The following is a 27,899-nucleotide window of genomic DNA, read 5'->3' on the forward strand; positions in this document are numbered from 1 at the left end:
CGTCGAACTATCCGAATTCGCGCTGGTGTGAGTGCTGGCCGAGGAGGCCAACGCACACACTTGAGCTGAAACTTTGGTTAGCAGCGCCGGCACATCCTTATAGAGGATGTCCAGCAACTTACCGGTGGTGAAGAGCACGATCGCCTTGAGACAGGAATATTCCGCTGAGTCGACGTGCAGCGCCTTCAGTTTTTCCACCTGCTCCTGGAAGATACGTATGTGGTCCATGAACGCAACCACGCGATCCGCCGCCATCGGCGAGGCGTGCAGGCCAGCGGCAGCCAGCAGTGGCGCAACATGCAGCGGCATCGAACATTGGCTCGCATTCAACACGAATAACTCCGACCAGACTAGACGCAGCAGCGCCACTTGATCCGTCACTTGCAGTTCGGGGAAGAACGGTATATTCTTGGCCCACTCGACGGCAGAAAATAGCAAGCGGGCGGCCAATTCGCAGATGTTGTCGATACCCATTATGTTGTTCGGCTGCATGCATTGACCGTAGCGGGACGTTGGGTAGGGTTCGGCACGCAGGAGCAGCGAAATGTAGGAACTGAGATAGGAGTGACCGTTGAAGCCGGCGACGGCCATGGGGTCGCCATTCGCGAGCTGGTACTGACCGTGCATGCCGGCCAAACCGGGTTGAGTGGGTGGCACACGACCGCGCTGAACAGCTGAAAAGAGAGAAGAAGAGAGAAAGATAAAAATCATTAATTTGAGCGTAAAGGCGGGGAGCTAGAACTAGGTGAGATATAGTAAAAGGTAGACAGACAACTGCCTGCGGCACAGCTGGTAACCTAATACCTTATTTAAATATCTAATTTTCAAATTTTCAAATACGAACAATTACAACAAAACTATTATTTTGACCACGACATCACACGCTGAACAATGCGGCTGCCAGATAACGCAGTAGATACGCATTCAGAGTGTGTCATGTTTTCGGGCGCGGGCATATGCGCTAGCGACGACAATGCTGAGACGTTTACAAAACATAAACCCCTAAACTAGCAGCCGAGACAAAGAGGTATCAGCAACCTCAATCTGAGCCATTGTTCTGCGAAGCTTGGGCAAGCCGACAGCGATGGCAGAGCGATGCCGAGGAAACGGCCAGACAAAAGATACGATTTCTAAGATTTAGCAAGAACAAGAGCGAAACCAAGGGAAGTGGCGCATTGTCACCCCTTGTTAGGCAGAGTGGTGTTTGCTCGGCAGAGATACTTTTCAGTAGAGTGCAGACAGACGCTGCGTCATTAAGCATAATACCTTGAAAGTTTTGAAAACGTAAAAGACGTTAGAGCACTCGGCGTGCATGCGAACCCGAGTGGGGAGAGGCGGCGATGAGGTTAAGAAGCAACCCTTCGATGCGTTTGCTTACGCAGTTAAACAACGTGCCAGCGTGCCAGCGTTTGAGTCGACAGTCGTCTGAGTGCTTGTATGTAAATTTTGTAAAATATATTTTCAACACATTCGCCAAGTAAATTTACAACACAAATTTGCATTGCTATTTTGAGTGCTGAGTGAATTTACTTTTAATTAAAATTCACAATTTACAAACGATAATATGCACGCACACACACACTCACGTCATGGCAGTGTTTGTTTCCATGCACATGGCAACTTTGATGGGCGCAGTGCTGGGCGCGGCGGTCGAAGTCGCACAAGAGATCGCAAGTAATCATCGAAACACGTGAAACCTTCATGGAAACTTTTTGCATAAAGTCAATCGACATATCCAAGTGTGCACGTAGGTTTGTTGTATTTACGTCAGCGGGTATTTGGAGCTCTAACTTTCTTCCTTCTTCAGCTGTGTGGCAAACGGTGAATAATCTTCATTTATAAAAATAAACTCTTCAATATTACTTATCCAAACAGCAGTTCTTTAATCTTCTTTTGCATTCATGGCTTGCCGAAAAATATCCAACGGACGCAAGATATTTCTACGGCTGCTAGTAACTTCATTTCCTTTTCCTTTTCCTTGTTTTGTATTGCATCTGTATTCGAATGCTTCTTGGTATCTCAAAGGAAATTTCTTAATCCATTTAAGTCCATTTGATAGGTGGAATTTTTCAGGACATCATTCACAAGGTCCCTTACATGGTGATCCTGAGCCTAGAAGCGATGAAATTTATTTGAAGCCAGTGGAGTGTGTTTAGCAGAAGCACTGAAAACAATTCCAACGGCTGCACTAGAAAATATCCTCAATGTATGTACCACCTATCGATCTTGCGGCAAAAAGCCTTACGGCTAAGTACGCGGGCGTGTGATTGCAACAGGGAAGCTCAAGCAGAGAAACACAGGCCGATGCTCAATAGTCAAGGACAGACTACATGGCACCTTGATATAACTAGTGTACGGGGTTTCAGGTAAAGACTAGTATTTCACTATGTCATATTTTGACGCCAAAATTTGGCGACATATTTTGACACAACTTTATCTTCTTTATCCATACCTTTACCGATGATATTATGGGCCAAAAACAGACAGAGAGCTGATTTAGCAACGCATGTACACGACTAAAGACCTATCCTGATCCAAATCAGTCGACAAACAGCTTTTTAGTCCCATTTGACAATGTCTTTTCACTTATTTCACGACAAATGCCACTGAATTTGACATGGTGAAAATCAGCCTTTACTATCGGATGGCGTAGAGGCATAAAACTTAGCCGGAAGACATTTAACTTCTTCACAGATGGCTGAAAACTGAAAGATGAAGTAGGCGCGGAAGTATACTTAATATTTGTCAGCCCATTAAGCTGCCGGATCCCTGCAGTATGGTCCAGGTAGAGGTTTTCGCAGTGGGAAAAGCTACTGAGCTAGCCTACTCAATGATTGGGAATACATAACTCTACAGTTAACATATATGTACGTACATAGATAGCAGCGATTAAGGCTGTTAGCTCATACCAATTTACGTCACAAAATGCCCACAGAAACAGTGAGGTCATAAATAAGGCAGCAGCAAATAGGCCACTGCATATTTATTGACTTCCCGGTAGCGAAACTGTAGTTGAGATTGTCAGGAGCAGAATTCACTTAAAAAACCTCTAAAAAATCTATAACACGACATCTGCCAGAGGCTGAAAAAGCAGGCTTATCGATATGGAATTCGTTTAAAACCTGTAAAATCTCCAAAGTCATGTGTAGACTAGAAAACAGAATACAAATGCGGTGTATAGTATCGCTGCCACGAAGAGATAGGTGGTGTTGGCAGCGCACGCCAGCAAATTAAATTCGCAGGAAAGGCATGGGAACACATTAAATGCCTTTGTGCAACTGTATCAAAAACACGATTGAAATATTTTGGAGCTTCAGTGTTTAATAATCTTGAAGACGTGACAACACTTGGCCCCAGTGCTTTTGAAATTCTCCAAAAGCGTTGTCATCCTAAATGATGTCTATTTCGCATATAAGTACACAACTAAAATGTCTATCTCCATCTGGCATCACTATTAAAGGCTCAATATTTGGATATCCAGAACCGACTATTGTTAATAGTCTAGCAGAGTCGGGATGAATTTTGAACCAGGCTACGATGGCCGATCGATCATTTATCTCACAAAGTAATAATTTCCGGTTTGAGCACCGTAGCTAAAGTTGAATTTAGTGCAGTTTTCTCAAGCAGGTTTTAAAATGTATATGCTTTTCAAATACCTAAAATTTGGAGAAAAAATTTGTCTTTAAAGGGCGGATAAATTTTAAAACGTACTTCAGAAAACGGTCCTCAGTGTAAAAAAAAAGAATATTAGCAAAAGTGCCTAAGAAGAAAACTTTGTTAAAGCAGCTAATAAAAAGTGTTTATTGAAAAAGCTAGGACTCATCAAGGTAGTTTGAGGATGAGTGAAACAGGCACAACTACACCATTCTTATGTTCGAGGGCACCTTGCCCCGGGAAATAGCGCCAAGTAACGCTTATGGCAACTTTGTATGTGTATGAATGTGTGGCAATTTTTTTTTATAATTTATTAGGCGGGGGCGATTTTTATGATTTTATGCTCTTTGGAAAGCTAAAACACTGAAATGCAAGCATATTTGATTAGATATGTCTGAAAAAAGGGCGATATCGATCAAAATCACCTTTCCGAGAAAAAGGCTTTTAAAGTTTCTATATAATATCTTTATTTTTGAGTCTAAACAAAAATAGCCAGAGTGATTTTTGGCTTAAATTGGTCTATATAGTATATTTTCAATGAAAAAGAAATCAATAGAAAAAAATTTGATTTGTTTAAACAATTGCAATATTTTTCACTAGGAATTAATCGCATTGCTTCTTTAACACCTCAAACTATGAGAGACCGCCATTAACCGAATTTCGATTTTTGATCTGTATCATCCTTTTCTCAGACGCGGTTACATATCGTCCTGGTTTTGCGTTAACCTCATATCTGCAAAAGAGTCAGTCTAGAATATGTTACAAAAAAATGCTCATTTTCTTCCGCTAGGATACAATAAACACATTTTTTAATTAAAATTTCTGGTTCTACTATGTGACAGGTAACAAAGTCAACGGAAATAAGGTCAATTGACACTATTTCGCATACTGGTGGGAAATAAAGTCAATTGGCATTATTACCTGTGAATGAGCAATTATAATTTTTCCACATTTCACGGGATGTGAGCCGCTTCTAAAGTTTTTATATTCGTCTAAAACTCTTTTCGTATATTTCCAGAGGGTAATACCAAGAATTTTAACAAATTTCCAAATAAGTTCTACTCTAATGTGCATACATTCATACATATGTAAGTAAGTGTTCACACACGTATGCAGAATGAATGCATTTATAAACTTTATACGCACCCACAATTCAAGTGAAGTAATATGCGGACTATTATCATTTGTAGAAATCTGCGAAAAATGGGCAGAAATGCGAGGAAATAAATAAAGCGGAGAACAATGGTGCCTGAGGTGTCTGTGGGAAGATTAGGAAATCCAAAGAAGATTAAAGCAATAGAGGCACTCGTTCTTACATACATATCTATGTACATATGCAAGGTAAGTGAAAACTGTTTTACTATTTGCATTTTACTTTTTATTTATGTAATTGATTTGCCAATGTTTACTTTTCCATATTGCACGCGATCGTACGCATTACTCACGAGTGAGCGCAAATTTTGAGTTAATTTTTTGTTCGAACTGCAACGATCTCCACTCGTTGAAACAGTCACTCATTTCCTGCAGCGTCATTTAGTTTCTTGATCTGCATATTTTTGCTCTCTTTCCGATATTTAAGTAATTTTTCTTGAAACTTTTGGTGAATCTAGCGGCGGCACATGCGGCTCTAGCTGAGCAGTGGTCAGTGCCGCGCTGGTCACTTTCGGCCCCTTCATGAGCCGTTTGCTTTTATTTATGGCAATTAAAAATTGTCTTTGCAAATGTCTGTTCATCTAAGGGTGGACGAAGCGGGTTTGACCAGTTTTTGTGCACCGAAATCGCTTGAAGACACACATTTGCGTATAGTTTCCAAGGAAAGAAAGCAGCAAAGTGAATTATTTGTTCTTTATTCAGATTTTGTTTTGGTCAGTTCGCCGTTTATTCCCTCTGCATAGCTCTTTACGACCCCGCTTCACCCAAGCCTCTCACTTCCTTCGCGACGATAGTTTGCGCGCTGACGAAAATGTGAAAAATTTCGATCGGCAATTATTTGGACAATGCATTTACGTAATTGTGTTTTGATTTAAACTCTTCGTTCCTCCACGTTCCTTTTGCTTTTGCTCTTCAGCGTTTTTCTGGTATGCGAAGAAGGGAGCGAGTGCGCCACAGCTGTTGTCTGTCCTCTACGCCGCGGCAGAGCCAAGTGACAGTCTCAGGTAGATTTCTGCCGACAGGACAACTGGACATGCAAACTAGTTTCACCATGCACACAAACACACATACATGCATATATGCATACGTATCGGTCGGCTGACCACTGCAACTGTCCACTATTAGCTGGCCGGACATTAAGTTATTAATGAGCCTGGGAAAGTAGCATTCGGTTGCCTTTTTGGCACCTTTCTGGCCTTTGTGCGCCATTGTCGCCGCGCTTTGTGACCGGAACCACAATCTTTTGATCCTCACGCTGTAAGTCGCTGCGACGTTGCCTAGTGAGTATGTATGTATGTATACATATATGTATAAATGCATGTACATGCTTAAGCTGATGCTGTGCGGTTTATGCTTTTATGCAAATATCTACTTAGACCCCTTTCAGACACGTCAAGTCTAGCTTTCAAGTCTGCTATTTCGCCTACAAACCGAGCAGACGCGAAAGCAAGAGTTGACGTGTCTGAAAGGGGTCTTATGTGAAGTGTTTTGGGTCTTGGTCCTCTGCTGTTTTTTTTTTTGTTTGAATCCGAAAGCGAGGCGCAGAAAAAACAAACAACTCGCGCCAAAGCGTCTGCTGCGCACAGCACAACTCAAGCTGTTCTGTGAAAAAAGTTTTGATTCCTGATCTCGCTGGCTTCTTCCCGCTGCGCTGAGTAGCTGAGTGGCTCCGTCGCTCACTAACTCACTATTGCCATAAGTTCATTGCGATCAACAGCGACGATTACCGGGATCAAAATGTGAAAAAGCAGCGGAAAGAATCAATGGAAACAAAAGGAAATTTTATGTGTTTAGCAAATAAAGAAGTTAAAAGAAGCGGCGGCGACCAATTTCCTGGCGTAAAGAACAGACTGCAGTGACGAAAATTTTTGCATAAAATATATCAGTCAGTAAGTTGTTGCTAAGCAGCAGCCATACTACATTTCATACATACCGACAAGTTATGCATTTCTTAAACCCGCATAAGCGTCAAGCGCACCGATCGCTCTACGCTTTCAGTCAGCTATTTTATGGCCTCTTTTGTGATTGTTCACTTTTCTTTTTTTTTAATTCGTACTATCCCGTCCGCTTAATTTTAGCCCATCTACACTCATACTTATCGAATTCTTGCCGCGTTCGGCACGTGTTCAAGTCCTTGTCATTGCTTCATCTTCGCTGCTTTGTTGCTGGCTGCTGGCCTCCTCCGCAGCAGGGTCATGGATGCGTGACATGCGATAAATTGCGATGTCAAGTAGCAGCTACTCGAGCACTTCTGCGATATACAAACGATGACGACGGGAGAACTTCGAGTGGCATTTTGGTTATTGAAGAGCGTGTTGAAGTGTTTGATTACATAAATTAATTTGGAGTTGCTGAAGTGTGCGCAGTGTTTTTTTTTTTTTTGTTTTCTTTCAAACACCAATTACAGCAGCATCTGATATGTTGCGGTTGTACCAAGGCACATTAAACAGGTAGTATCAGTAGAGCAAAAACAACATTTGCGTGTATTTTGTTGTTGCTTCTGGTATCGAAAGTGTCAAAAACTGTTCTGAATTTTTTCTTCTAAATCAAAGCGTGCCATGTGAAATACAAAAAATTATAAAAAATAAAAAATTGAAATTGGAAAAAATAAAAATTGTTGCAACTTTCTTTCCTAGTAAATTTGTTTGCTTCTCGAAGCATTGATCCATCCTTTACAAGGGCNGGCGACCAATTTCCTGGCGTAAAGAACAGACTGCAGTGACGAAAATTTTTGCATAAAATATATCAGTCAGTAAGTTGTTGCTAAGCAGCAGCCATACTACATTTCATACATACCGACAAGTTATGCATTTCTTAAACCCGCATAAGCGTCAAGCGCACCGATCGCTCTACGCTTTCAGTCAGCTATTTTATGGCCTCTTTTGTGATTGTTCACTTTTCTTTTTTTTTAATTCGTACTATCCCGTCCGCTTAATTTTAGCCCATCTACACTCATACTTATCGAATTCTTGCCGCGTTCGGCACGTGTTCAAGTCCTTGTCATTGCTTCATCTTCGCTGCTTTGTTGCTGGCTGCTGGCCTCCTCCGCAGCAGGGTCATGGATGCGTGACATGCGATAAATTGCGATGTCAAGTAGCAGCTACTCGAGCACTTCTGCGATATACAAACGATGACGACGGGAGAACTTCGAGTGGCATTTTGGTTATTAAAGAGCGTGTTGAAGTGTTTGATTACATAAATTAATTTGGAGTTGCTGAAGTGCGCGCAGTGTTTTTTTGTTTTTTTGTTTTCTTTCAAACACCAATTACAGCATCTGATATGTTGAGGTTGTACAAATACTTTTAGGCTTAGAGGCGTAACGCTTCACAGCTACATACATACATACAAACACACATGCTTCGTATCAATGCCCCATAAGCTTTCTAATATTTANTTGGGCGAACGTTCCAAAAGCTGCTATTCAATCGCTTGTTTTGTATGGAAAAAGGTTTCACATGCAAATGGATTTTAACAATTCAGAATTTTTGTGAGAAAAAATTAAAAATATTTGACATTTTCGAGACCAAATAATTTGAAAATAAATCAAATCAGCTGCTCTACTGATACTACCTGTTCAATGTACCTTGGGTTGTACAAATGTTTTTAGGCTTAGAAGGCGTAACGTTTCACAGCTACATACATACATACATACAAACACATATGCTTCGTATCAATGCCCCATAAGCTTTCTAATATTTACTAAGAGTTGTCATCAAAAATACTTAAAATATGTGAACGGATTTTCCGCTAAATAAATTTCTTGACAAAAATCTACGTAAAATGTAAACGATGGCACAACAAGTTGTTTTTATGTGTATTACTTGTGTTTTTTTTTGTTTTTTTTTTTTATTGTGTCGAACTAGTTTTGCTTGCAATGCGTACCTTTTTGTATCTTGTAGTTGTACATTTTCCTCCGTACTTATGATTGTTTGCGCATACCTGCACATTTTGCAAGTGTGTGTATGTGTGTAAATATGTGCGCCAGTCTTTAGTTGCAACAATTGACACAACAATTTAATTATATTAACCTACCACCGAAGCAACTTTNATTAAACGTGTGACACCTCTGAGTGTGGTTGTTCTGATTTAACTTTTATTTAACATAGGTCACTTAAATCAAAATTAAAATTGATTGATGAAACCGAAAATTCGAAAATTTTCACTTAAATAATTTGGTGAAACTGGCTGTAAGAGTTGTCATCAAAAATGCTTAAAATATGTGTACGGATTTTCCGCTAAATAAATTTCTTGACAAAAATCTACGTAAAATGTAAACGATGGCACAACAAGTTGTTTTTATGTGTATTACTTGTGTTTTTTTTTGTTTTTTTTTTTTGTTGTGTCGAACTAGTTTTGCTTGCAACGCGTACCTTTTTGTATCTTGTAGTTGTACATTTTCCTCCGTACTTATGATTCTTTGCGCATACCTGCAAATTCTGCAAGTGTGTGTATGTGCGTATATATGTGCGCCAGTCTTTCGTTGCAACAATTGACACAACAATTTAATTATATTAACCTACCACCGAAGCAACTTCGGCGCTGAACCTTAAACTTGTTGACCGTTTCTCACATTGGGTCGCCAAAAACTTGCCCTCTGTCCAGTTTTTCCCCTCTTGCTTTCCATTTGTTACGTATTTTTTTTTTCTAGTTTTTTTAAGAGAAAAGTACATTTCTTGCTTTGAGCTTTTGATAAGTTGTTTTTACGCTTTGATAAAAGGGTGTTTTATGCCGAAAAATGTTGTCATTTCAATTTGTTGGAAACGTTCTCACGATATTTCACCAGCGATACGAAGGCCAGAGGACAACCGAATCGGTGTTGAACCAGTTTTTTAGTCCANATACATACGTACAAACATACATATGGATATGTAATGATGAATTAATGCACGTTAAACTACCTATTTTCTCAAAATTTCAAATAAAGAAAAAAAAAACGACCAGATTTTCTGATGAGAAACAGCTGAGTGGTGGAAAAGGTGTTGAACTCTTTTCTTAAACACTTTTGACATTCGACCATTTCGAATGTCAGTGCCAAAACGTGGTCGCGCCGGTACAAAGTTTACATGACACCTTAACAGGTATTGTAAAAGCAACAACAACAACAACAACAGCAACAACTACGCCGCAAGCAGGCGAAAATTGCGAATGGCAAGCACAACGAGCCAAGCACTTGGCAGTAATATGTCATTAATGCGGTTTATATGACCACTTAAGTGGTCATATTTCTCAGCTAGCCATTTAAAACGCACACACACAACTACAAATGCTTGCATACATATGTATGTACATTAGAGTGCATCACCAAAAAAATTTCGTTTTTTTCGCTGGGATTACAAAATTTATTATATTTGAAGACTTCCACGAAAATATTTCGGAAAATATTAATATTTACGTGAGCTGGAATGATTTGAAAATTCCTTCAAAAAAAATGAAGTTTTTTATGAATAAAAATTGTTTCTTAAAGGATTTTTTTGAAAATCCCCTCAGGTGACCAAACGGTTCAAGCTTAAAAAATCTGCATAAAAATTAAAAAAAAAATCTTTCAACGGAGTCATAACCATCACCCTTTCCTTTTCTTTACAAAAAAACTCATTCACGTACCTAATTTTCCCTTTTCAAATATCAACACATCTTAATTCAACTTGGAATTACGCTCGTTTATCTTACCTTTCTTTTTCATACTTAGATATGTGCAAAAAGGGTGAGAAAACACCTTTCCAATGATACATTACATGTTCAAATCGGTAAGGTTTTGGCTGACTTATTAAATTTTTTCTTAATCCAATCTTTGATAAATGTTCAAAAACGGCATCAAAGTCTCATTATGATTCCGTTGAAATGTTTTTTTTTTATTTTTTTTTTAATATTTTTATTGAGCTTTGTACCACGATTGTTTATTAGGAAAAATTGAAAAAGCAACAAAGTCTGTTTTTTTTTATGTTTTTATGCAATTTTTTAAGCTTAAACTGATTTGGCATCTGAGGTGATTTTTTTCAAAAAATACTTTGAAAAAACTATTTTTATTCATCAAAAACTAAATTTTTGGAGGTATTTCCAAATCGGTCCAGCTCACGTAAATCTTAATACTTTTCCGAAATATTTTGGTGTAGGTCTTAAAATATAATAGATTAACAGGATAATAGTACCGATTTTTTATATTTTTTTTTTTGTATGGCGAGTGATGCAGTCTAATGTACATGCACATGTACACTCATGTAGGAAATAATATTTACCCAGCTACTAGAAATATATGTATGCGATAAATTGCGTATGTCCTAACCGCATCTATGCTATAGCATCAATAGTTGGCTTTTAATGTACAACATTTTTTATAGCATGTTTAACTACGAAGTTAAGGAGGTGTGCGTGTATGTGTGTATATTTAAATGATTTTTAACAACAATTACTGTGGCTTAATTACAACGCCGCGACTTGGCTGCTTGGCCACACGGCTGCTCAGTTTGAGTTAACATTCCTGTCATTCAGTGCCGCGCTTGGGTACCCAACAAATTACTATCGATTGTAACCCAAATTGGTTTAAGTACATATGCGCATACATTAGGGTTGCCAGATTTTTTTTTGCGCCAAATCAGTACCTTATGGCGTTTTCGTTTCTAACGAAAAATGTTACCTTCTCTTTGCCCTCTACGCACAAATACCTGCTAAGAAGAGGGCAATGAGAAGGCCAAATATTTTGTAGAAACGCCATTCGACTTTTTCATGCTATAAAAGTCAGTACTTTTCAGTCGACTTTTATTCAAAGCAACATTTTGAATGTATGTACATTCTTATGTAACAGAAAATACTTTAATTTTTTTTTAACAATATTTGTATATATAAATAAAAAGTATATCATAAAAACTTAATTAAAGTAATTAATTTTAATAGTTTATTAATATTTAATATGCATGACATATTTGAATAGCCAAAGAATTCTTTACAACACATTTTAAAATTACTTTTAATTTGGAGTTCAATTTCAGAAATTTTAATTAGAAGTCAGTTTCTCGCTTTGCGCCAGGAAGCAAGCGTTATACTTAAAATCCTCTCAGTTACATCGTTTGAGTATAGTATTGAGAAGAACTAAATTGTATGTGTTTTCAAACTGCGAAACGCGCCACTATTTAAAGAGTTCTCCATATTTCCTCATGGTATAAATTATCTACTTGTTTCAACTGCGCAAAAAAACTTCGAAAGGCTAAGAATTCGCTAAACAGAGTATCTAACTCGATGTCTTGTAAGCAAAACTCTTTTACAACGTCAGTAAATTGAGAAAAAATAATTGTATGTTGTAGGCAAATTGAAAGTTATTTTCGAGATAACTACCATCTCGGCAGCCAGTTCAAAAACGCCATATCTCATAAAACTTTTCAAGAACGCCCTACTTCAGAGTTTGATTGTAAAACATCCTATCTCACAATTCGTTTCAAAAACGCCCTATCTCAAACGAAAATGCATTGAAAATAAGCTGAGATGGGGTGCTTTTGAATAGGTAGCTGAGATAGGGCATTCTTTAACCAAATTCTGACATAGGGCGCCTTTCAATCAAGTTCTGAAGTAAGGCGTTTATGAAAAGTTTTCTGAGATATAGCGTTGTTAAGAAATTTTCTGAGATAGGGTGTTGTCGAACTGGTTGCTGAGATAGGTGGCAATCCACTCAGCCACCGATACATTCATATTCTCATAATTGCAAATTCAGTAAAAATCAGTACAAATTTAAAAAAAAATCAGGATATCAGCGTACTGATTGAAGAAACGAATAAAATCAGTACGAGAGTTGAAAAATCAGTACTGTACTGATAAAATCAGTACGTCTGGCAACCGTAGCATTCATACATACATTATGTGGCAAATATGTAATCTACAAATATTAAAGCATGTTTTTATCTGCATATGTGCTTGGAATGGCACATCTATTAATTATTGCCTTTGGAACAGGTATTTTAAGCGTTCCAACTAGCTTCATAATTACAACAGATTTGGCTGCAGCTAATTCAACATTTTTAAAAGCTCTTGTAAATATTTGAGTAAATGTTAACCAACGATTGCAATAATTCCGAATTTGACACCAATTGTCGACGATCGAACAGGCACTGAGCGAAAAATAAACTCAACTGAATTGTTTATGGTAAATCCCAGCTTAGAGAAAATGTGCAACTTGTGGTAATCGGGAGATGTAAAAATTTCTATTTGATTCGAAATAATCCGATTTAGGGCCGGTTACTCAATGTCTGGTTAACGCTAATCTCTGGTTAAACATCGTTATCGACGTTACCGACTCCCTGTTATATGTATGGAGTCGAATACGTCGATAACAATGTTTAACCGGAAATTAGTGTTAACTATTAGGGCCGGTTGTTCAATGTCTGGTTATCACTACCACTACACTATCGACGATTTCGACATCATGCATGTAACATGTGATCGATAAAGCAGTAGTTGTGCTTAACCGGAGCTTCTACCTCCGATTAGTGCTAATCATACATTGAACAACCGGCCCTTAGTGTATCAGCAAGTTACTTTCCGTCGAGACCAAAAGCTGAAAGCTGTATACATACGTATGAATGAATATCCTTCTCAACTGGATTTATTTCTAGATTTATTGGCCAGCTAGCTGTAGCCAATCGCAATCCGTTGTATTGTTTTTTGAATCATAAACATATTTAGTATGCGAACTTGAGCTTGACTTCGAGGACTTGCTGAGCTTTTTCCACCACAGGTTTCTCATTTAACTTTAAAATTATTCGCTTACGCATTTTCGTCATGTCCGCATTTGTCTGATTTTGTCTGATATTGTCTTTATTCCTTTTCCCAGTGTATTTGATTGACAAAGGCTGCGATAGACAATGACAGCTGGCTAATTACTGTGGGCCACTGCCAAAGCAAAACTGACTGCTTTCGATGCTGGTCGATTAGACAAATTCACTAAGCCATGGTGACGTCGCCAAAGTAAGCGAGTTTAGAGCCAAACTGCTGCTCGCACTTACATAACTCGTTCACGTTGATGTTTTGTGTTTAGGAAGCAAACGAAAATTAATAACCAATACATGCAAAAGAAAATTGTTAATATTAGCACAGCGCTGTCGAGGCGAAAATGGGAATTTTGAAAACAAAAAAAGTCATAATAAGGCACCACGTTGACTTTTAATGGCAAACAATTACTCGTAAGTATTAAAAGCACGTTGAGCGGCTCGTATGAATGCCAATGGCAATGCAGATACCTAAATATTTACACATTAATGTGTGCAATATTTACAGTTGTAGCACATACGTACATATGCACATACATATGTATCTATCTATGAATTTTTACCGTCAGCGGCAGAGTAAGTTGCTTGGCTGTCAAATGTGACAACACAATTGTCAAACAATGTAGGCATCGGAGTGACAGCTGACGGCTGAATTCCGCGTCAAAACTAAGCAGCTAATCTAACAAAAATTAATTGTTTCGCGTTTTGAGTAGAAATTAAACAGCACTAAGCCTATGGGACAAACGCATTGCCGTATTAATTATGAATCGGCATGGAATTTAGGAATTCCAGTTTGTTCGTTTCTCAAGTTTTTGCACAAACATTGAACTCCGTCACACTTGCACGCAAATTGATGTATTTATTTCATAATTGATTTTGCAATTCCCGCTGTCAGTTGACAACGATTGCGACAGCAGGTAACAACAGGTGGCAGCTCCGGCTAACGCAGGCAGTTGATTGACAAGAAGCAGCTGTTGTTGCTGTGAAGCTTGACCGAAAAAAAAAATTCCACAGGTCAGCATTTATTGATAATTTTGGGTCTCGTTTTTTTCGCTTTCTTGAATCCTTGTATCACAAGAGAATAAAGATTCAGTGGTTTCCCAAAAATACCTCGCGACTGAGATCACCTGATTTCAATAGCAACAGAACTACACCCAATATCTAAGAACACTTTAAGCATACTCCGAAGAAAATGCTTTAAATTATTAGAATGTTATATAAACATCGGAATTAGGGCACCTGAATGCAAATTTTGCCAATTTTAAGCTTATTTAAATAACGTAACAATTTGTAAATACGTAAACGACTTAAAACTCGTTTCTTCGGTAAGTCTGCTCAATGCAATTCCAGCATTTCTCTTTAAATAAGACGTGAAAAATCCTACTAAATATGTAGGTGTAGCCTGGAACTCAGTACAACCGACTGGAACGAAGGTGCAGGCCTATTATTCAAACCGCCTCCCGGCGAAATACTTGACGGTTGTGCCGGGGTGATCGGTACTTGGACGTTAGGAGGTTTAGTTCGATGCTTCCTAATCGCAAAAAAAAACATACATATATACTTAGATCGACTGATCGGAATAGGTGTTTCCGGAAGAAACTAACTGTACCAGCTTTCTTACGGGGTTTCTGGTGCTGGATGGGTACACTAGTGTTTCTCCACTTTTATGATGGTTAATTACGACACCCGCAGATCGTAGTATTTTATGTTTCTTCTCTACAACAGCTGCACGCCAAAAAATGCGCTGCAATTCAAACGGAAGCGTGACAAAAGTTAGAACCATCAAGTAGCTACATACATAGATACATACAATTGTTCATACTAAACATGATCATAGATACATACATACATATGTACATAGATATACTTATGCATGTACATAAAAGCTCCGAATTAGCACTACTCTGCGTGAATCGGCTATGTGCAGCTTCATTGAAATGTTGCATTTTTTTATGGACATTACAGAAATATCTCGTAATTGCATGTACATATCTACATATGTATGCGTTTTTTATGCACAATCGCAGATTAAAAATTACATACATACTATACTTAACATACATATGTACATAACGGCATGCCGGAGTTTTTGCGCAAGTTAGTGCGATTAATTTGTTACATTTGAGCAAAAACTATGCGCGAGATGAAGTGGTCGCAAGCGATTGTCTGCTTTTTGTTGTAATTTTCGGCCAGGTGGTATCTGTTTAGTTGAGCCTCGCTGTGCATTTGATGTAATGATTCTAGAATTGAATTTAACAACTTGGCTAAATGCACATTTTGTTACAAATTTCATTGGTTTTTGAGTGGATTTATCGATAGTTAAAAGCACTGTATCAATTAAACTCTTTATTATAACTAAATTCTTGTGCGCATTGCTGGCCCAAATTGCTAAAGCGCAAAGCAGCGGCTGCCCAAAGAGCAAAAACATTCGTTTTTATGCGGATTTTTGGAATACAGAACGTAGAGGCTTACAAAAAGTGTTTTTTTCTTTTCGAAATTACCTTGTTCTCGTCGAAGTTGTGGAGTAAAGGCGGCTTTTCTGAAACCATGCAGTTCGCATATTTCTTAACAAAATTCCTCAACAAAATTAAAATATAGAAAAAAGTGTTGCTTTGAAAATATTTAAAATGCCTACTTGCAGTTCAACTAGGATTTACTATTCTTGGATTAGAAGGGGGGGACTTGTTCTGTATCAAAGGGCCTGTGTTCAACAGTAGAAAAGATGACTGGAATGGAATTTCTTCATAAACATGAATTGGAAATTTGGCGGCTAATGGAAAGGTGGCAGAAAATAGCAAAAAGCGTAGTAAATACATAGCGCACATTTGCTGTAGGTAAGAGTGGCATAATCCAAAAAATTAAAAATTTAGCTAAGTATGCAGAAAATGTGTAAAAATTGCATATTTGCACCGATTACCAATGCTATATGTATGGATGTAAATTCAAAACTTCTACCCAAATGTAAATTTTTGTTTTTTTCCACAAACATTTTCATTAAAAACGGCCTCAAGGTCAATAAAATTGTTGAATATAATTGTTATTAGTCAAAGAATTACAGAAAACAGATAGATTCATATCTTCAAAGCCGTTTTTCGCGGATTTTTGATTTTTTGGATTATGACACACTTGCAGCAAATGTGTGATATGTGACTGAAATCGAAAAAATTTAGAAAGGTTATATTACTTGTAACTTTTCTTTTACGGAGCAATGCAACCGGCAACATTTTCTTGCAGTAAAGAGCTACCACTTGGCACAGCAGAAAAGGCAATGCTTCTCACCATAGAACTTTGCCACACTCAAAGGTACGAGCATATGTATATACATATGTACGTAATTGTTTTGCATAAGCGGCTTAGGCGCTTACGCTTCCCCAAACGCGCATCCTCTTATCCTTTATGCGCCTATTGAAAGTCCTTGCAAGTTTTTTAAAGTGAATTCGCGCAGAAAATAGTTAACGCCAATATTTGCTTTGGTATATATTTTTGCGTATATGTATGTGTGTATATATGTATAGCCGCATGCTGGCGTGCAAAGTATTTCGGCAAAACCAATCTAGACGTTAATGGCTGCTGCTATTTTTCGCCATCTATATTTAGCTTAGGTTCTTTGAAGATCAGACCTGTTGGCTCGGCTACATGCGGCTGTGGCAGTGTAGTACTTGTCACCTATTGAATACCCAACGAAACCCTGTCTGTCGGTCATTTGCGAGTGACTAGTGTCACCACTGAACCGCATAGAATGTAGCCGCCGACGGTGCACAGATGCCTCGACATTGCAAAGGTTCTCGAGCTTCGAATAAAATTTATTTTATTTTTAATTGCTTTGTTTATTTTATTATTCTGAGGAGCGCACACTTCCGTTTCGATGCGATGTGTTTTTGATCTCCTCTTCTCCGATTCTGCACAGACACTCTTATTTCTAACGAGAGCATTTTTTCCTCTCGAGCAATCATTTGGCACGAACATTTGTAGCTAAATTCGCTTCGATTTCATTTAATCATTCAGTCATTTGGGCGCTCACTCAGCCTCAGCCTCTATATTTGACTTTTAATTGACCCTTTTCAACCGAATGTTGTTGATTTGTTGCTGCTTTGTCATTCTTATTTAATAGTTGAGCGGAAGCTTTGTACGTTTGTACGTGTATATAGAAATTTCAAATTCTGCACACATTAATTTTCAATTATTCACAACAATCAACAAATATTGCACATACATACATACATATATTGTACATGTAAATATGTATGTATGTATGTATAATACAATTAAAGAAAGGTAAAAATTTTTCTCGCTTACCTTCTCGTCGCATTCCCATTTTCAGGCACTTTCTTAAACGGCAATATTGGCATTGGTTGCGATGATGTTGATCGATCGGGCAATTCCTGCTCCCCCGACATGAGTAAGTTAGGTTGCGCCGCACCGAGCGCTTGAAGAACGATTTGCAGCCTGAAAGAAATATGTAGAAAAATTAGAGGAAAGCCCACAATAATCCAGCAAAAATCAATATTCAAAATGCTCGCTGAAAGCAAGGCTAGCGGAGAAAACAAAAACTCCCATAAACAAATTTTACTCTGTTTTTNGATTTGCAGCCTGAAAGAAATATGTAGAAAAATTAGAGGAAAGCCCACAAAAATCCAGCAAAAATCAATATTCAAAATGCTCGCTGAAAGCAAGGCTAGCGGAGAAAACAAAAACTCCCATAAACAAATTTTACTCTGTTTTGTTTTTTTTGGCTTAGTCCCAAAAATATCTGATTGCAAAAGCAAAGCCAAAAAAGAAGTGCAAGAGAGGGCAAAAATCAGCCATTGAGTTCACCTGTGTCAGACGGCACAAGCGGCTTACTCTCACTACACATACACCCCCACACACACACACACACACATGCACGTACACAACGGATTTACGGACCGCGCGAGAGATTATTGCAGGAAAAGTCCTCCGTCTGCCTTTTAAGCTCAAAATGTGCATGTGAATTGCATTTAGTGGAAGCTCTACAATTTTCGCTCCAAGCCGCTTAAGGCATTGCAACAAAAATCGAACAAAACTGCAGAAAAACGCCTTGAAAAATGAGACACAAATCGTCCTTCCTTTCCACCAGCCATTTTGCTGAGAGTTACTCAAGGATTTAGACGTTGTGGGCAAAGTAAAGTTGAGAAAACGAAAGACGATTAAGCAAATGTAAAGGAAAAAATGACGAGCATTATGTGTGCATACGCGCTTCCATTTTTGTGTGTGTGTACCTGAGTGTTTGTGTGCCTGAGCGCTTTTGTGGTTTCCTGGCAGCCATTAGCCATAAGCCAGCGTGGCAAATGAGCAAAGCTTTGCGCAAAATCCAAGAAATGCACTGCAATCAGTGCAGCGTGTAATCAAACACTTTTCAAATACAACGAGCTGCCCGCTCCCACCTTTGGTGTTTGCCTTCCATCAGCGAGTATGTAACTCAAGACGCAACAACTCAATTGTTTAGGCCAGCAAAAACAGTTCTTTTCAAAGTGTACTACTTTCTTGAATTTATAGTTTTATTTAACTTAGAAACCCAGCGCATAGACTTGAGAAACTAAGTTAGGTGACTTCTCAATTCCCTAAGGGTTAGCACAGAGCGCTGTGAGCGAGTCAAAAAGCGATATCAATTATTTAATTCTAGTGTACGGGCCGCATCGATACCGAATGTTGTAAGTACTCGATTCTTAAAAACGTCCACAGATCTTTGAGATAATACTAAGAAAATGAATATTTTTCGTTTAAATACGGAGCTCAATATCGACCTTTTATAAACGGCTTCAATATGCATTCACTCNGATACCGAATGTTGTAAGTACTCGATTCTTAAAAACGTCCACAGATCTTTTGAGATAATACTAAGAAAATGAATATTTTTCGTTTAAATACGGAGCTCAATATCGACCTTTTATAAACGGCTTCAATATGCATTCACTTTGTATGCAAGTATGCGCATCCTCTGTGACTCGCCTCCCAGTCAGCAAAATAACCCTAAACCTGTTCGAAAATGGACAGAATTGCGGCTAAAATCCGGATGATCAATTCATTTACTGATTCAATTTCTAAAAGTTTTTCGGACACGTCTGCGCACTGTGCAGAAAGGGAAAGAAAGTGCTAAGTATTCAGATATGTGCTTTACGTTGTTTTTCGGATTAATTTCTTTGTTAGAATTCGATTTTATTCTGCACTTCGCAGATGCTTGTTCAGAGTTGGGAAACATAGAAAATACTGCTTACTGGAAGAGGCTAAATTCTTAACTAAGCAGGTCAGATGCAGATGCGATCAACCAGTGCCCAGTAAGCGAAGAGTCACTCCACAACTCGAGACTAACACCCCTATCCATATGGCTTAACCCAGCGGTAGGACTAAGAAGCCGATGCAACAACAATAACAACAAAATAATAAGTTTAACCATTTAATCATAACATTTAACACTTGAATGTAAAATCACCGGATTGTTGAGTTAGATCAGTACCATTATTGAAATAAATAAATAAATAACAATTATTTCAGTAATACATATCGTATGTATGTATTATTAATATGTTACCTCAGATGATAACTGAACCTGAGATCTTCTGAAACTTACCGAATAGAATAAAAATACCAAAAACCTTTGAACGCTCAGCTACAGCCGGATCAGATCGCATCCTAAATCAAACCCCTTCACAACTCAAAAAACTTCAAATGGAAAAAACTTCAGGAAACACCAAAAAACTTTGCAAGCGATGCACGCAACGCAAGCAAAACAAAAACAGTCTTGGTAGTGTTTTCCAGGTAAAGAAGATAATAATGAGAATAAATTTTGGAGGGCGGTAGAAGTAGGGTCCGTGAAGTCTTTTATGGGATAAAATCGATTTTGAAAAATTTTTAGTTTCTCGATTTAGGGTGCGACATGTTCATTTTGAATAGCATTGGAATCGGTTTCCGAGTCTTTTCCTGACAAGAAAAATGTGTCGAAAAACCCATCGTCGACAAAACGAAAATTAACTTACAGGCTCGGCAGTTTATCTGCTGGGTGGTTAAGCATCCATACATACATACATACATGCATGAGCCAGGCAACATTCAATCTGCAAATAATTCATAGAAATTGCATAATAGGACCGCAATTGATATTGTTTGCAGGTAGACGCTTGGCCTGGTCGAAAGCGTAATATGACTACATTAAGTGCGCCAAGCGAGGCGGCAAACCGTCCGTGTACTTGCAGCATCTTTCGGTTAAAACGGCAACCGACTTAAAAACAACAATAAAAACACTTGAAATGTTCTATTTATGCCAAGCACGCCAGAAAATTCCCAGGCCAAAGAGGCGAACGTGCTGCCGCTGGTGGGCGAGATGCGCCAAGAAGCAACGGCAGCATTGGCCGGCAACCAGTTTTAGTAAGTGACTGTTTGGTGTGCATGGGAGAGTGTGGCAACTGGCGAGCTGGCAAACAACTCCACAATAGTAAGGGCTCAGTGCATTGCCAAAAATATGAGGAAAAAACCCCCACGCCCCAATAGCAAAGTGAGCAAGCGAATGCGCGTGCGCGCACAACAACACCACCAACAAGAAGACGAAGAAGTTGGATGACGAGAAACGGTGAATCAAAACAAAGCGAAGCGAAATCGAAAAAAAACAATTGGAAATATAAAAAAGTGGTGGAGTTACTGCGGCAGCAGCCATAGAACAACACCAACCACATCAAACTGGATAGCGTCGAAATGAAAAGTCACAGCCGACCGACCAGTTGACCAGCTTAAACTCGGCTAAAAGAAACGCAACACGCGCACACACTACAAAACACAGCGAACGATGCGTCCAACAGCAAGAGGAACAAACTGTGCAACGCATCAGCAACAACGACAACAACAACAACAACACTGCAGCAACGCCAAATACAATACAATACAAATATGGTTGTAAGCGGCAGCATTTTATAAGCGCGTCCATAAACAAATCGCCGTTGCAGCCCTCAAAATGCAATAACAGTGAAACAGCAATAACAGCAACAACAATAACAATGTAAACAGAAACAATTGCTGCAATGCCAAGCCAGGCTGCGATAAAAACGTTAAATCATGTTTTAGCCTTTTCCATGTCTGCCGTTCAATAAACGGACGGAGGGACGGATGGACGGACGCGCTCGAAATTGTTTCTCCATTACATATTTCGTGGGTCCACCCTTTTGCGGTTATTGATACCCCACCCGGCATGGCGGAGGCAGGCCGGCAGCGAGCACGGCAGTGCAAACACATGTACACATCAAAATGCGGGCGTATATTTATTTACATAACTGGGAAAATGTGGGTGTGCGAGCTGGTAAAAATCTATGGTAAACATATCGATCGAAGTTTCTCGGCAACCAGGCATGACCTCGGCGATGTGGGCTACCAAAACCAGTCCAAGTTATTGGAAGCTGCGTACTTGGAGCATTGAAAAGGTTTCACGGCATTGAGTTGTAACTGCGCTCACAATTCTCACGCGTCACCTACGCTACGATAAGCGTCGTATGAAGATCATCAACTGATTTGGCTGTCTTCCATTGATCTGCTGATTTATAGTGCGAAAATGAGTCGCCGAAATCCAGAAACTAGTCCGCACATCTGCTGCTTAATGCCAGCAAAATTACATACTGCTACACAAATCAAAGCTCGCCTGCGCGTCCTTCAGCCTCTTCCTTCAGCCTATTCGGAGGGCAGATCTCTTTTGCGCTGTATCTTCATCTTCGGCTGGGTATCTTCATCAATAGGCCTGGCTAGCACCGCATGCGGCGTGAGTGCGCAAAGCTCCAGATGCTGCTGAGATACGGGCGCATATGGGCAGTGAGCGCTGCACGTATCAGTGCGATATTGCGCAAAAGTGCAGCAGAGCAAGAAAAATGAAACGAGAAGATAAAAACAAAAACACAAAACAGCCTGACGTCCAGGGTGCTTGGCTGCCTGGCTGGCTGCGGCGATCGCTGGCTGCTTGGCTGCTTGGCCGCTGAGGTGTATTTGCTGTGGCAAGGAAGTAAAAAGGCGCAACGAAACTGCGGCTTGGAAAAAAGTCGTGACTTGAACAATATCGTTGCTGCGCGATCGTATGGATCGTTTATTGTTTGTACGTGTGCATCAAATGCCTGGCTGCCGCGCACACCCTCACACTTGGTCGGCTGTGGTGCAATATGGGGCCAGCGCTTTATTGAAAGCCGAACGTAGTTAGTTAACTCGAACAGCTGATGCCACAACACACATATCTCCACACTCACTCGAGCGGTACATATGTACATACTTATGTTTGCTTGTTGTAAAATAGGCGATGCTTGCAACATGCCACAGACACAAAAACGTTGCCACAAAACAAAGAGCCGAACTGTTGTTGCTGACGGCAGCAGGTAAGCCGAGGGTGGGAGACAGGGCACTAGTATTTTGATGATGATTTTACAGCTTAAAAGGAATTTTATGAGCATTTACTATTGTTTGAAATATGGTGAGAAAATGTGCTTTGAGTGTTGGTGCGGCTTGGTATGTTCGCATGAGTGTGCGAGTCGCTGGTTGAGTAATAATTTTCAATAAAAATTGAATGCAGAATAGGCTGGTCCTGCTATGTATTTCTATTGGCGTTGGCTGGCCCATTTAAAACTGAGTTCCCTGCACGCCCGAGATTTTCCCTTCACACTTTCTACTCAATTCGACTTTATTCCGCCTGTCATCACGTCTACTCAATCGGCCGGTTTGATCGGTAGACAAACAGCTCGTCAGCCCTGCAGCTCAACATTGCTTTTGTTACCGTTCTTTACTAGACTACATTCTTGCTAACCACATCGCCGGCCCTTTTCTGTGCTTCGTTTTTATCGCAGACACGGCAACAGCAAACGAAAACGTGCTTAGATGAAATCCTTTTGAGAAAAAGCGAAAATTGCATTGCTGTTGCTGCTCCTGCCCATTGCCGTCAGTTGTCGTCGGTGTCGCCTGAGGTCCGCATGATACACATGTTTAGATACGCGCGGCGACACAAAATTAAGCACACTTAACCAGTTGCCCAGTCGAGGGCGGAGGAGGATGAAGAGCCACCCGAAATGGCAGGCGACCGCCAGGCATCAACATCAACATACCTATTCAACTACTTGAGTGGCAATAGACGCCAATTCGCGACGTACTAAATGCGCTTTGTTTGTTGCTGCACTTAACAGTAAATTCGTGTAGCCATGTTGCAACATTGATGCGCAGGCGCAACACGAAACATTCAATCGGACAACAACATTGAAACACAAAAACATAAACGCGCGCAAATTCTATGCGCCAGTCAACGATGGCTCGCAGCGAGTGGTTGTGGTTGGCTGGCTGAGCCATGCGACTAGTCAGTCAGCTAACCGAGTACCCGGACTGAAATGTATCTGTGAGATACATTTGGTTAATTGAATCCCATTAAAGGTAATTTTATGGGAGGCGTTAAGCCAAGAAACGTGTACATAAAGTTGCCCATTAACATGGTTTGAAGCGGCAATGGAGCGGCGGGACAAGGGGCAAGTGCGATTGTGGAAGTTTCAAGTTTAGAGTAATTCACTGGCCGTTTCGCTTTAAAACTGTAAATGTTTAAACGGATACAGCTTGGAAAGCGTTTTCAGCGTTTTACTGCTGTTGACATAATTCCAGACGTACATATTGCGCAGAGTGGGAGAATTAGATACTTGTTTGTTGCATTGTTGCACTTAATGTTGTCTACTCGCTTTATTGTTAACGCTACAGCTTGCTTCCACGAATGAGTACATCGGCAGATAATTTTGGCCACAATTAATGTCAACCACCCGGGCAGTTAACAGGAAAGTGTTAAAGTGTTATTTCCACCGAGTTGCTGCTGACAATGGCCACAGAGGTACATACATATGTATGTTGCATGTTGCATCACCACCACCAACCGTGTGTCGGAGCATGGCGCGCAGAGGCCATAAAACTGTCAAAATCACTCAGAGCGACAAATAAACTTGTCCAAATGTGAAGGGCATTGCGATATTAACTACGAAAGCTTTACAAGCCACAACAGGTCGAGAAAGGACGCCGGACATTGCTGACAACGATCGGCTGCGATTTCCTTATAATTTGTTTATTTAAGCTGTCGCGCGCCGACAGACAAAGCAACATCTCAACAGCAGCAACATAAAAAGATCAGTGGCGTGGACTAAAGCTGTTGAAAATGCTTGCAAGCGAAAGAGCGGCGCTGCTGATCATCAGCCGCTGATAAGGCTGGGTCGCTTTGGATGAAGCCCGCAGAACGTCGGCGATGCAGCAGCGTTGCTGAGTAGCCAAATAATGGTGGAAGCAAATATATTTTGGCTTTTGCTTTGCTGCTTTCATTCTTCAAAAAACTCCACGGCGCATTCATCTGAGTTTTGCTCATTTCTATTAGCGGCATCACGGCTGCTTGAAAATTCGCGCCAAATTCTTTTTTTTTTTTGACAATTTTTGACCGCCTTTTGGTTCCATTATTAATTAAATAAAGTCAGTTTTGAAATAATAATTATTTTTAATTGCAAAAAGCACTTTATGATACACTTTTTTTTAACAGTTAAATAGCATTGCGGAAATACTCAAAAGTGTCGGTAACCCATGAGTAACTCTTCCGCAGTGCGCTGCGTTCTTGTCGCCGCACCGCGCGCCAGCAATTAACACGTAAGGTTCTGCCGCAACAACTAATTGAACTTCCTCAAACTAAATTTACTAGCTGTGCAAATACCAGTATGCCATGCGTGCGTTTGTGTGCATTTATTTCGAAGAATTTTTATAACAAGCTCCATTAATGAAGCTTAGATACTGGAAGATTACTTGCACATGCACTCACACACACACATGCCATGCACATGAGAACCGCGTGTAATGGCCCTGGGCGGCACGAGTATGCCACAACGGCGCGCTGCTTTGCTTTGAGCTTGGCTTGGCAACGGCACGCGGCGCCTGCGGGGGCTTCGAGGGGCATTCGGCGGGCAACGTGTACTTGTGGCCCATGGGCCGCGTTCCGTGATCCGCTAATGAAAGTGCAGATATTTTAGCACGCGCATGCGCGCATGCAACAACGCCTGCAATGCTTCGCCGCACAAATTAAAGCATGAAATTACGCGCGCTGCCACAACAACAATAACGACAACAACAGAGCACGGCAGAGTGCGCGGCCGTGGCGAAGCGCACCGAAGGCAGGCGAGCCAAGGCGTCCAACGCGCCAAGAAAACATTTATTTATGATTAGCAGCGCACCCCAGTAACACCAATAACAAATACAATAAAATCAAATACGAAAAAAGGCATGAACAGCAGTTATAATAGCTACAAACGAGCACAGCGCCAACAACAACAACAACAACAACAACGGTGAAGATTGCTGTAAAAAAGTTACTTAAATACAAAACGCGCAAATATCAGCTTTTATGAAAGCAGTTAAGAGTACAGACAGCAACAAATTATCGTAAATTGACAAGTGTGCCTCTGCTGCACTCAATTGGCAAAGCAACGAAGTGACAATTAAAATTTCGTACAATTAAAATTTAATGGCACCGATTGTTGCTGGCAGCTCCAATTTTTCGGAGTGCTGCAGATGATGCCACATTTGGAGTCTGCAACGGCTGCTGTTCCGCACCGCTTGCTTGCTTGTGGCAGGCGGCCAGTCACCCAGTCACCCAGTCAGACAGATTCACCTACTTTTGGTAATTGTTGAGAGGAGCTGGCTGCCGTTGTTGTTAGTGGTCGTGCTTTGTTGACAATAATAAAATACTCACAACAATAAACAAAATCGGTTCAATAAAAAGGCAAAGACGGCAGCTACATAAGATTGTCATAAGGCGAGAAGAAGATAAGCAACAACAAAGCACGGCATAAAATAATGGAAGTCGTCTCGACAAACTGCAGCAGTTATGAGCATAAAGCAATCAACAGATATGCAAGTAGCCATAAAGCTGAGAAATTGTTAGAGTTTTTAGAAACAATTTTTGCTTCTTTATTCGGCAAATTTTGGTAGATGGCACAATCTATGATTCCCAAAAAACATCCCTTTTATGTTTACAAATATCTGTATTTTTTAGTTTGGCCCCATATTCCTAAAAGAATCAGATTATAAATGATGTATGTATATTTTCTTATTTGCTGAGCCGCCTATATCAATCAGCCATATAAAATTAGTTTGTCCTGCCGAAGGATTTAACTAGGAGACTTGGTTTGATAACCCTATCGCTTTCACAGTATTCAATAGGGGTGAAGGCAATTATTAGTCTTTCTACAAGCTTTGATTTAACTTGCTTTGAAGGTATCTATGTATGTATGTACATAAGTATGTTTAGTCGGGTCATATCTTGCAACAAATTTTTAAGCAACTTGCCGATGAGCTATAGCCTTGAAATTTCAAAACTAGCACAGAACCCGATGACAATGCAATATGAAAGAGGAATTAATTCGCTAGGTGGTGCAGGACTCGAGATATTCGAAAACTCCGAATTTACAGTCCTTTTTGGTTCATATTTGAATCGTATTTCACCAACATTGAAGGAAATAACCTTACAAAAATTTAGCAAGTAGAACACGCGGTGATCGGAATAATTTGAAAACCCGCATCCATGTTTGGATTTAATATATCTATGTTTGGAATATATACATATTACTTACATGAAAAGAGATAACTCTACAAAAAAGTTTGCCTATAGGTGACGCAGGAATTGAAATTTTTGAGAAACCCGGATTTAATTCATAATTTGAAAACTTTTTTTTTTAAATATTGTTTTGCTATAAACTTATTTTATCAAACAACTAGTTTAAGATACATAGTCGAGCCTTCCTATAAATGATATTCTTGCCAGTCTGTGTAATTTGCGAGTTCGTCAACAAGCGATCGGAAATGATATGGTAAGCATACGCGCTTCTTGAAAACCTTGAACACATCATCCGATGGAAGAACGCTCTGGGCTTTTGCATCTTAAGGAAAATGCGTCATAATTCAGGCCTTCTTGAGGTTTGTACAAGCAAATAGGTGCAAATAAAGATTTTCGGAACCTTCTTGATCAATGCTCTAGTAAACAAAAATCTGGGCCGAAATTAGGCACCCGTTTTTGAGGATTTTGACTTAATAAACTTCCTGTTGGAAACAAACTGAGTTATTGTCTCAAAATCGCCTTCCCAGAATTTCTTAACCTAGACTCAGACTAAGAATTCCTAACTAAGCATTGCAACGAATTCTATATCCGATCATATGGGCCAGCATTTTATCAAAGTTCCAACAAAAATAAATAAAGAGTCCCGTTATTTTCGTTCATTAAACCGAATTATCATTTAGTTAGAGGTTTTTTTTTATAAGCAGATAGTATAATCTTCGGTAGTTTTGCAAATTTTCCGCCCAACGCAA

The 27,899-nt window shown here is 39.7% G+C and overlaps 1 protein-coding gene and 1 long non-coding RNA gene across 3 annotated transcripts in view; one reads left to right on the plus strand and one right to left on the minus strand.

Moving 5' to 3' along the window:
• svp (COUP transcription factor 2) overlaps positions 1 to 27,899 on the minus strand; it is a 71,504-nt gene that overhangs the window by 15,458 nt on the left and 28,147 nt on the right. The window contains exons 2-3 of one of the 2 annotated variants that reach the window (XM_017616312.1): positions 17,853 to 18,002; positions 123 to 674 (exon numbers count right to left, since the gene is read on the minus strand). In XM_017616312.1, coding sequence (XP_017471801.1) covers positions 123 to 674; positions 17,853 to 18,002 — 702 coding nt within the window. Of the gene's footprint in view, positions 1 to 8; positions 675 to 17,852; positions 18,003 to 27,899 lie in introns of both variants that reach the window. The other variant, XM_017616313.1, reaches the window with a different exon arrangement.
• Positions 12,294 to 26,241, plus strand: LOC108363069 (uncharacterized). The gene is made up of 3 exons (XR_001847555.1): positions 12,294 to 12,401; positions 14,349 to 14,351; positions 26,229 to 26,241. It is a non-coding gene; the product is annotated as an uncharacterized LOC108363069 (long non-coding RNA).

Source organism: Rhagoletis zephyria, unplaced genomic scaffold, assembly GCF_001687245.7.
Source record: "Rhagoletis zephyria isolate East Lansing unplaced genomic scaffold, Rhagoletis_zephyria_1.1 Rzeph_scaffold_01181, whole genome shotgun sequence".
NCBI lineage: Eukaryota > Metazoa > Arthropoda > Insecta > Diptera > Tephritidae > Rhagoletis > Rhagoletis zephyria.